Here is an 11,405-nt window from a genome sequence, read left to right as displayed (position 1 = left end):
TTATTGGGAACAAAACAGTCATAAACGTTTGAACTGAAGTTAATATGGCATCTTAAAGTTTTTTGCATATCTTGCTGGCTGTAATGTGATCACAACCTAATAACTGACAGTCTCCTGCAACTAGTAAACATTAGTATTAGTTGTGGTATAATGACTTGTGGCCAAGCCATGATGTCAGTACAAACTTTTAACTTCTCATAGGTTTCGACCAATCATTTTCTCGTAGTGTTTTTCGATTCCTTTGAGATTTTCTTTTATGCCTACTCAGCTCTTTCTTCTTCTTGCTTTCTCTCGTTTTGTTCACACAGTAGCAATATGGTCCTTATGACTAACTGCAGCGGTCCAGGTCTCTACCTTTTGGTGAAAACTGTTCAAGCACATTTTTGCAGGTGATTTTTTTCTTGAAGTTTGAGCTCTCTAGTTGCTGTTGTCCTGTTATTTCAAGATTTCCCTACTCATACAGAAACTGATTTAATCGGGTTCAATTTCATTTTTCTAAATCCGACCTCTAGGACGGGTAAACTTTTTAATTCAAAAACAAATAAATGATTTAAAACGTCCCCAAGATGGAGCTAAGCATCCACTCACTGGTTTTTCTCGTGCTCATAACGACTCACGAGCATCACATGTATAATCCATTTTTAATTAATTGTAGAATTAGTTAAGCATCCACTCACTGGTCTTTCTCGTGCCTCATAGCTCATGGTAATTTCGGGGCGGAAATATCTATGGCCCATCGAACCAATTATGTCTCTAATCAACACTTCACTTTTTGCTTTGTTTCTTTATTTCAAGTTTTCCACTTTCTTTAGATTTCTGCATACAAAACTCGTTTTACTTTCAACTGCACTAATCAATTAACTAATCTTCCATCAACGCGCTTCAAAGTAATGATGATATCATCAAAAGGAAGGAACAATATATATATACCTGATTGATGTTGTGCAGAGAAATACAAATTAGCAAACACAACAATAATCTCTCTAAATAACTCTTTCATCTGACCAACTTCATTTAAGTGATTTGTAGCGACTCCTCTCATTAAAAACATGGATATCAATCAGCGATTGATCGTTAAAGATTCTGGAAGAGCAGGCTCCAAAGGCAAAAGCAAAACCACTACTACTCGTAACGACGAGCGAAGTAATAGAAGTCTAAGAAGGTGGTCAGTTGTGGAGGATGACAGAAATACGGTTAGCAGCAGCAGGAGTGATAATATAGATCAACTGGCTGAAAATTTCATTAATAAGTTTTATGAACAGCTCAAGTTTGAAAGGGAGGAGTCATTCAAAAGACAGCGGGAAGTATACATTAGTTAAGCCGCATCTACTTTTTAGTTATTTTTGATCGATTGCTAAGCCGCATCTAATTGATTACAGAGATTATATTGTGGTACTTGTTCTTTTTACTTGAATCAAGGCTGTCTGATCAAGTTGTTTAATTCCTCGTACTATTTTGTTTTTTCTTTAGAAAAGTTCGTAAATATATTATTCATAAGGCTGATTTGGATTTGAAATCGTGCATAGTTTGTCAAAGATCAAAATACAAACTCCAGTCCTAGACTTTCTCCAGAAATTCATGACCAAATTAAGATCCTACATTTACAATCTCATTATTACTGTATCAGAATTCTGTAAGTCCATCGAGGCTGAAAGGCCAAAGTTGATAGTAAAAACTGGCAAGTGTTCTAACTCGATTCCCTCGCTTGCCAATATAAAAACTGGCAAGTGTTCTATGAAATATTTTCTTACCTTTAATATTTTGTATAATTATGAAGTATTTTTCAATTTACAAATAATTTTGGTAACGATGTCCTAAAATATACTAGGATGCACAAGATAATCGAATATACTTATAAGATTGTTTACTTATTTGTTTAAGTAAGAAGATTACCTTAATATAATCACTCTAAATATTCTCATATTTATAATTATACTCTGAATAGTCGAACCATTTTATGCATCGCAACTCCATTAGAGACTGTTAATGGCAACGATGAAGCTGAGTTCATCATTAGTTGTAAGACTTTTGCCACAATACATACGGATATTTTATTAGTGTTTTTTTAGTTTTTGGTTTACTGTTTAAAACTTTTTAGTTAATTTTTAAAGTTGTAGTGTTTATCTTGTTGTAACATAGTTTCAATTTCGGTTGAAAATCTTTTAGCACAAAATATGCATGAGAAATAATGAAGAACTAACAAATACTGGTTATATCATGCAGGGGTTTTTGGTGTTACTGATTCCAATTGCAGCGGTAATGTTTTTGTATAGAACTATGTCCGAAAGAGCTGAACTTAATGACTATGTTGGTAACTATTTGCAAAATCAAATTTTAGCGGAGGTTCAAACAATATCCGGATCTCTAATTCCTATCAATTCATCAACGATGAGTTTAGCTAATCTTTTATCCCTTGATACGGCGACATCTTTCTCTGATATCAGCGCAATGGTAAGTACAATTGTTGCATTTTAAATATATATATATGTCAACAATATTAAGTCTGATAAGGATTTGATGTTTGCATTGTAGGTTGCTCCAAAATTGTTTCTTGTGTTCTCTGTTCTTCCTTTATCACAGATTTCTTACATGCAACCAGATGGTCAATTCTTCTCCTATTACACCGAAGAAAATGAAACTTTTGCATTGTATTCGAATACTTCATTTGTTGAAACAATGATAGCTCCCAATATTCCGACTTCGTATAACTGGTATACTCACCCCGTAGACAGTAACACTGGTGTTCCAAATGGGGACGCCATAAGCTTGAGTGGGAAAGAATTCTTTGTGAACTCAAGTTGGTTTCAAGAGGCAGTGAACAATAGTAATACTTCTTATACATTTGTAGGTACCAGATGGGGCAAAAATTTAGAACCGTTGTTTTTCTCAGCGGCTGCTACTAACGGAGGAGTAGTTTCTCTTGGCTTACCAGTGAATGATTTTGCAGATGCCATCAGAAGTGTAAACACTCTAGAAGGAACCCTGTTCCTAGCTACATATGATGGGCTTATACTCGCACATTATGGGAATCTTAATGGAAGTATGCAAATCAATAATGGTACCGTTTCTTTTGAATTTAAGAATGACGTCGATTTAACAAGTAAAATTGTTAATATTTCATGTCAAGCTGCTGATAACTTAATGAGAGCTAATGATATAACGATTTACAAGGAACGGTATATGTTTTTTTGTGCACCCCTTGAGATAGCCGGCATTCAATCTGTAAGTTTCCTAGTTAATTTTTTTTTTAAATTAGTGCAAGTAAACTTTGATGAAATCTGTTGATATGACTTCTGTTTGCATCTTTTTTGTTTTGTAGGTATCCGTATTGGCTTTTCCACACAATGGATTACTAAGACCAGTTTCTCAGAATAATCCGGTTTCATTTTGGTTAATGGTGTTCACCGTCGTATCTATGTTTTTGTCGCCGTTATTCTTTGTAGTCTTAATGTGCAGAGGCGCTAAGAGAGAAATGATTCTCTGTGCAACACTTATAAAGCAAATGGAAGCAACACAACAAGCTGAAAGGAGGAGTATGAACAAGACCATGGCTTTTGCAAGTGCTAGCCATGACATTCGTGGTTCCATTGCAACAATTATCGGTCTTGTAGATTTATGTCTTGCCGATATATCCCCTCGATCTAGCTTGAAAAATAATTTGTCACAGATGAAAGCTTCTTCATTAGACCTTCTTGGTGAGCTCTCTAGTATTTTTTTTTTATTATATATATGTGAACACAAATATTAACAATTTCTGTTTTGAGAAATTCACTGTGAGTAATTGTTTGGGGTTTGATGTTCGTTTTCTTTTCAGATTTGGTGAACTCTGTGCTTGATTCAACTAAGATTGAAGTTGGGAAGATGCAACTTCGTGAGGAAGTTTTTGATCTAGGACTAGTTATCGAGGAAGCCGTGAATTTTGTATATCCACAAGGTGTGGAAAAGGGAATAGATGTAGTGTTAGATCCTTGTGATGGCTCAATAATGAAATCTTGTCTTGTTAAAGGTGATCGTGGAAAACTAAAACAGATATTAAATAACCTGCTTAGTAATGCAGTGAAGTTTACGATAGAAGGTCATGTCATTCTTCGTGTTTGGGTAAAGAAACAAAGCTCAACAACTGCAATACACATTCCAAGGGAGATCGGAATATGGAATTGTATATCCAGCCTATTTTACGAGAATAAAGAAGAAGCTTACATCAATGCACTTCATACGGTTCAACAAAATGAAGTTTTGGAAGTAGTATTTGAGGTGGACGACACAGGAAAGGGTATCCCAAAAGAAAAGCAAATGTCTGTTTTTGAAAATTTTGTTCAAGTTAAAGAGACGGCTCTTGACCAAGGAGGCACTGGCTTAGGACTTGGAATCGTTCAGTCTCTGGTATGTACTTTAATCAAAGATCATCCTTTTTTCTTAATTAACTGTATTTTTTTTTTTACTTGTGTTTGATCAGTTTCACAAAAGAAAATATATAAAAAAATTGCTCTCTTTACTCAAAAACCAATTGACTTGTGAACCAGGTTCGTCTGATGGGCGGCGAGATCAACATTGTCAATAAGGAACTTGGGGAAAGAGGTACTTGCTTTCGTTTCAATATATTTCTTTCTAAAGGTGAAAACTTTGGTTCTCCTACCGACACAATACATTGTAGTCCCATCAGGCACGAGTTGCATCAACCATCAGGAATAGATGCTAGAAATCTGAGCCCCATGAAAGAATGCTCGCATGTTGTACTCTTGATTCATGGTTACGAAAGAACAAAAATCATTCAGAACTTCGTGCAGAACCTAAAGATCAAAGTTTCAGCATTGAATCATTTTGAGCAACTTCCATTTACTTTGAAGAAGCTTAAGAGAAATTTTAATTATCTTAGCCACTTCAGCTCTTCTGGGAAGTCTGAGTTAAGTTTTGGACGTTTGAGTAAGTCGGCATCTCACAATTCTAATATGGGAGGAACACATAATGTATCCCCTCTTATCATGAAAACTAGTACGGGAAATTCATCGCCATTTATTTTGATTGTCATTGATGATGGCATAGAATCTTTGTCAGAGGTATGTTCAATAGTTTCTGAGTTTAGCAAGGAAATGCGTGATTCTCAGTGCAAAGTTGTGGGATTGACCTCTTCATTTAGGAAGAGTATGTTGCCTGACTTTTGTGATCACAGTGTACATAAACCGCTTCATGGATCCTGTCTATATGAGATTCTAAGGCTACTACCAGAATTTGGAAGTTTTGGTGAAGAAACTTCAACCAAATCCCTGGATCAAGTTGAAATGATCAACGCACATGGAAAAGGAAATGATATTAGATCAAATGCAAGTTCCCCAAGGCTCCAACAAGTACTTTGTGAAGGTAGTAGTACAAGTACTAATTACCAAAGCGATAAACCACTGAGTGGAAAGAAAATCTTGCTTGTTGATGACGAAACACTCCCCCGTAAAATTTCGTTCTATAATCTTACTCGTCTTGGTGCCATGGTTGAGTGTTGTGGAAGTGGAGAGGAAGCTGTGAAACAAGTACGCAAGTCTTTACATGATTATGACCATCACGGGGTCCAAGGAACTTCTAAATCTCCTCCTTATGATTGCATTTTCATGGACTGTCAGGTAAACTCGGTCTCGATCTGTTTTTTTTATATATAGTTTGAAGCACGTTCAACTAGTTCCTGTATGACATGAGTTATCGCTAACTAAGACAAGTTTTTTCCTTGTTTTTCTGGATGTAGATGCCAAATATGAATGGTTATGAAGCTGCAAAACTAATACGAATGGAAGAGCGCGTTTACGATATTGAAACCCCCATCATAGCATTAACATCCAATGACTCAAGTGAGGATGAACCTGTAATGGATTTTCATATTACCAAACCACTAAACGAAGAAAAGTTGGTAGAGGCATTTCGTTTCATCGATGGTGATCTTTTCATCTTAATTTAATGTCATTTTACTATTGATGTGTTGTTATTTTACTCTTATTTCCTTTTTGTTGGTTTCTTGTTTAATTAAATTATAATAATTTCATTTGTTTTTTCAACCTAATAAAATCTCCTTTTTTCTTTTTCCGCCAGGCAAAACATTGACAACGAGAGAATGGAGCACAAGTCGAGCTGGATTCCGGCAAAACAAACAGTCCGATACGTCCTTATAAATCTCGTGCATGCCTAATGGTAATTGTTTTTGTTAGAGAGAAAGCAAAAAAAAAAAATTTAACATGAAAGGAGTAGAAATGGTCGTAACACTCGCAACTATATCTAGTATACTATGGTTACTGGTTAGGGAACTTTGATAGTGCAAAACTTTTCTTGTTTGATTTACGTGAACTTTCAAGCTTAATCACATCATACTAATTTACAGTTGGTGCAAATGGAATGTAAGAAAAGCTGTTGAATTTTTGGACCCCTTGTGTGAATAGTGAAAAGGGGTGTAAAGATTTGGGACCACATTATGACTGCCCTGATTTCGACACAGCATGAATGTGCGACCGACCAAACAAGAATTTATAGAAATGACAAGGAAAAAAAAACACACAAGGACATCATCCAATCCACGGAAATATGAGTACTATTTATTAGAACCAACCTTGATTTCATTCTTGTCACCTGCGTCCTTTTATCTCTTAGATTTGAAAAGCCATGTTCTTCACACTGGTTTTCCTTTTTCTTTTTCTAAATCTAGCTTTTATACAAATAGTACATTATCTGGATTGTGGAGCAATAATATTTATGGCAGCCTGCGTTATACGGAAACTGTCATGGGTGTGATACGTACACGTATTCGTGTGTCCAATACGGTAATTCTAAAAATTCACGAGGACACGACAGTATGTATAAAAATATTAATAATTTGATAAGATGTACATAAATACAAATGACGACACAATCTTAATCAATGTTAATTGTCTATTCATAGGTTAGTACGCTCGTGGACAAAAGTTTAGATCTGATTTTTATGAGATATTAATTTTGTGGCGGGTGGTGGCTTGCTAGCTTGAGCTTTAATTGGGATCACATATGTGGCAGCTACCTTGGGTTTTTGTTTTTCTAACTTCAACCTTCTATTTACACCCACAAAAGAGTTTTATGTGAACAAAGTAATAAACTTTTTAATTGCTTAGTACTCGAATTGTGTCCAAGGAGTGTCAGTGTCAGTATTTGTGTCCATACGCATGGACACGGGACACGAGCATACATCTGAAGTTTCTGTGTGACGCAGATGGCAGTTTATAGGATTTCAATGGTTTTTAGCATCTCATATCTTGTGATTTATTTCTTATATCTTAATTTTTGCGAGCGCCTGAAATGTATAAGAATTTGGGGATTTTTTTTGGTTGATATTTGTGTTTAACTTTTAATATTTATGAGAAGGGATGCGATGTTGTTCAAGAAAGCTCATATTCTTAATATAGAATCGGATTAACATGGGGAAAATACCGAAGGAGATGGTTTTTTTATGCCCAGGCTTAGTTTGGTATTGCTGTGATTGTGATGTAAAAGCATTTTTCTACTAAAATTAGTTGAAAGCTTAACAACAAGCTAAGCTCCAACTCCCTTCTAAATGACAATCCTTATTTTATGATATTACAGGATATTATCAACTCTAACAGTAGCATCATGGGTGGCTAAGCAATTCTTTAGTCTCTTAATGATAGTAATAGTTTAATGATGATAATGATTCTCAAGATAGTTTTATGATTTACCCTTAATATCTTTAGTCTTTATGATAATAAAATAATACTAACATTTTAACGAAAAAAATGATATATGGATTAGGTGTTGCGATTCGGAGGGGGGTGGGAGCTCAGATTGTTGCTCGGCTCCCAATCGTTATCCTGGCCATTGATAATTCTATACAAGTGCAGACTTTACCTTTTCCAATGCAAAAAACACTATCTCTCTTTTTTTATTGTTTTTTTTTATCATTTTCAAGGTCAATGATTGGCTTTTATCTTGTGCATGTGTGCACAAGATAACAAAACCCGTTTGTGATTACTATTTAATTTAAATGATACATATATTTAAGGGTATATTTTGAAAAGGAATATAAGATGGGAGCATAGTTGTTGCTTTTGCAGTTCGTAAAAGTTCCTCTTTTCCAGCTTTTAAAAGTCCGAGAACTTTGGAAGTAATTTGCAAAAACCAGTTTGCAAAATCTTTACCAAATATTAAGATGGAAAAATATGGGGATAGTTTGTGTTTCCTCCCTTCTAAAGCTCACTAATTTGCATTACCTCCCCTAATAAAATTTAATTAGCGATACCTCCAGCGGTTACTTTTTCCATCCATTTTTTTATGTCACCATCTAATTCATGTTAGCTGACTAAGCAACAGTGCACGCGCGACAAGGACAAAAATATTTTTCGACGAACAACCTAAAATGCCCATGTGTTTATATATTGCAATTACTAACGAAGAAGATGAGTGCACCATTGCTGAGTCAGCTAACTGGAATTGCATGAAAAAAGTAACGAGGCGAGGTATCGCAAATTAAATTTTTCTATGGGAGGTAATGCAAATTAACGATCTTTAAAGGGGAGGAAACACATAATACCCCAAAAATACGATTATAAGTATGTTTTGAAAGTGCTTTCGGGAAAAAAAACTATTACCAAGCTCAGGCGTAAAATACTGAATTCTCTTTATTTATTTTTTAGGACTTACCGTGACTTCAAATGAGCGTTCCTAAAGTCAACTGGCTTATGTTGCAAACACATAGACCAAGAATTCAAAAGACAAAACCACCCAAGAAATTTTTGGGACTGAAATGAAGTAGACTGGTTCTCCACATATCACTAACAAAGGTAAGATCAAATGCGTTAGTCCCATTGTTGACAAGCTCAAAGCAAGACTTGTTGGTCAGAATGCTAATAAACTCCTTATGAAAATGTTGGACTTATCGGGGGAAAATCCTGACCGAGAGAGAGAGTAAGTGACCCACTTTAACCTTTGCAACTCCAATGCTATAAGTGTCGCTAAAAGCCATTGGATTCCTTTTCGAGATTTATTATGGGATATCCAATGTAGTTAATTCCTGCAATCTGTCCGTATTGGTCGGACCAACATTGAGATAATTTTATCTGGGAGACATTCTCGGTGAAATTTCAGAGTAACTGCCCAAACTTTGTTTTCGAATTTTATATCTATAGTATGTATATTAAACACTTTTCACATATTGCACATGTTAAGTCGTGTATGTATAAAATGAAATACAACCAAATTTGTTTTCTAAAAAATAAGTCTTCATCCAAAATAGTTGAAAACCCAAGATCCATACAAATTTCAAACTGAAAACACAAGAAAAATAAACTTCAATTGGGATTTTCGGCCATAATCTGGTCGAGTCAACTGAGATTTCCAACCAAATTTCGTTTTGATTTCCAAAACCAAAATTTCCAGCAAAATCTCGGCTATATTGGCTGAGATTAACCACATTTGATGTGCCTAACAGTATCATTCTTCTTATTGACTTTGTTCATTCTTATGTTAGTATTTTGCAAGTTAATTGCTTTAAATTTCCCGAAATAACGTGTGAGATCTAAATAGATAATTCAAAGAAATTCTTCTGTTGTAAACATATTGAAAGTCCTAGAGGTATTTTTGTGATACCATGTGACTTTAAATCCAATTGTAAACACTCAGGGAAGAGGCTAGGCTTCATGAGTATGAAGGTTTTTAACAATCTGATGGTAACTAAAATTGCCCGGAAACTTTTAAATAAAGAAAATCTTTATGAACCTCTTTGATGAGAGCTAAATATATATAAAATGACGACATACCAAAGTTCAACAATAACCTAAAAGAAGGAGATTCTTGGTTGCGAAAAATAATTTTAGGTAGTAAATTCTTTTTTTTTTTGAAACCACAACTTAAGAAATATTCGAAACTGTAATATATGGGAAGACCCCTGGATACCTAAGGCCAACTTTTCTCATTTCAAAGCACCAGTTTGTATGATGGATATTGTTTTTGTTCATCAGTTGTTTACAACTTCTGAGAGTTGGAGTTGTAGAAAAAGTGGTTTGAGGAAAAATCTAGTGATTCCATCAAGATTTTCCTAACTTATGAGAAAAAATAAGCATGGTAATTCCCTCTGTGGAGTCTCTCTTCTTGAGGAGGAAGAAAACATAAATCCTCAATTCATAATTGGGTGCAGAAAAATCCGGAACTTAGACATCATCACTCCTAGTATTTAACTTTTCATTTGGAAATGTGCTAATGTATTTCTTGTTACTAATGTTAAAACTGTCAGTATTTCACACTATATTTAGCTGAACTACAACACCTGCATGAATAGACAAGAAACTCTGTATCACCGGTTCATGGAATGTGTATTTTCTAACAAGGTATGAGAAAATTTTAGTTTATCTCCAAGTAGTGTCTTCGAGACCAACAAAAATTTCCATGACTGGTTGAACATATGGTCAGGTTATCAAGTTTAATTAAGAAAAAACATAAGCTTTTTCGAGTCATATGCTTTTATGTGCTGGTTATTCTAAAAGGCATATGTGATGTGACCTTTAACATACTGCTTATGTGTTGCTCAAATTGCTAATAAGATTTTCAATTTCCTTACAAGCTGTTATAGCGTAGAGCAGCGTTAACAATAACATTTTTCTTCTTCTTTTCTTTTTGATCTTTATATGATAGTAGGAAAGTTTATAACTTGTAGGTTGATATATGGGATAAAGACCTTCTACCTTATTTTCGTGGTTGCAACAATTAGTGTATGAACTTTTTAAGAACCCATAGAGCTAAAACAAGCAACAAAACACTAGCAACTAATTTTGCATGTACTTGTTCAAGAACAAAATATTTATCAGGAAGGGCGACAAATCCAAAAGGATTGGCAGAGGATGTGCCTCATGAAACTCTCAAATGAGTTGCAAAGTTAAATGAAATACAAAAATTGATTTTGAGTTTGACGATAATGACATTTTGAGAAGGTTATAGACATTGTATGAAAGATTCACGTGAAGATGCCATAAGAACATTCAAGGTGGAATCGTGAAAGATGTAGCTGAAACTGGGTAAATTTAGATTGATCCTCGTAACCGAAAATTATGTAGCAATTAACTTCGTTTGAATTTTTATTATTTCTGGTGATTCTCAGCCGTGGAAGGGAAAAAATCCCAAGTTCTTTACTTAATAGTTTGTCAAGAACTCCGGTGAGCTCCCCTCTGTTCATGCTCCTCATGAAATCTCGGGGGAGCTGGAGCTTGTAATAAGTCGACTTAAGGTTTTCTTATATAACAAAGTGAAAAACAGAAAATAAAAAGAAAATGAAGTATATGATATTTACATGTTGAAATTTTATGTTATGAAACAAGTTAATATTTCACATTCTTAATCTTTGATAGCATACTATTAACTATGGTATAAATTACGACACGAAAATCTGTCAAATT

General features: G+C 34.7%; 1 protein-coding gene across 2 annotated transcripts; it reads left to right on the top strand.

The window, feature by feature from the left end:
* Positions 1 to 2,134: 2,134 nt before the first annotated feature.
* Positions 2,135 to 6,319, top strand: LOC113333348 (histidine kinase CKI1-like). 2 transcript variants are annotated; one of them, XM_026579859.1, is made up of 7 exons: positions 2,135 to 2,451; positions 2,533 to 3,222; positions 3,320 to 3,695; positions 3,815 to 4,383; positions 4,524 to 5,612; positions 5,732 to 5,893; positions 6,073 to 6,319. In XM_026579859.1, the coding sequence occupies exons 1-7, from the start codon at positions 2,179 to 2,181 to the stop codon at positions 6,082 to 6,084; spliced, it is 3,171 nt and encodes a 1,056-aa protein (XP_026435644.1). In that variant the 5' UTR covers positions 2,135 to 2,178; the 3' UTR covers positions 6,085 to 6,319. The 2 variants fall into 2 exon arrangements, with proteins under 2 accessions (XP_026435644.1, XP_026435643.1); XM_026579858.1 differs by having other exon boundaries at positions 5,732 to 5,918; positions 6,073 to 6,224.
* The last annotated feature ends 5,086 nt before the right edge of the window (positions 6,320 to 11,405 follow it).

This window comes from Papaver somniferum, unplaced genomic scaffold (genome assembly GCF_003573695.1).
Source record: "Papaver somniferum cultivar HN1 unplaced genomic scaffold, ASM357369v1 unplaced-scaffold_132, whole genome shotgun sequence".
Taxonomy (NCBI): Eukaryota; Viridiplantae; Streptophyta; class Magnoliopsida; order Ranunculales; family Papaveraceae; genus Papaver; species Papaver somniferum.
Note: the sequence above shows the minus strand (reverse complement) of the source record. Positions and strands in the feature narration are given on the sequence as shown.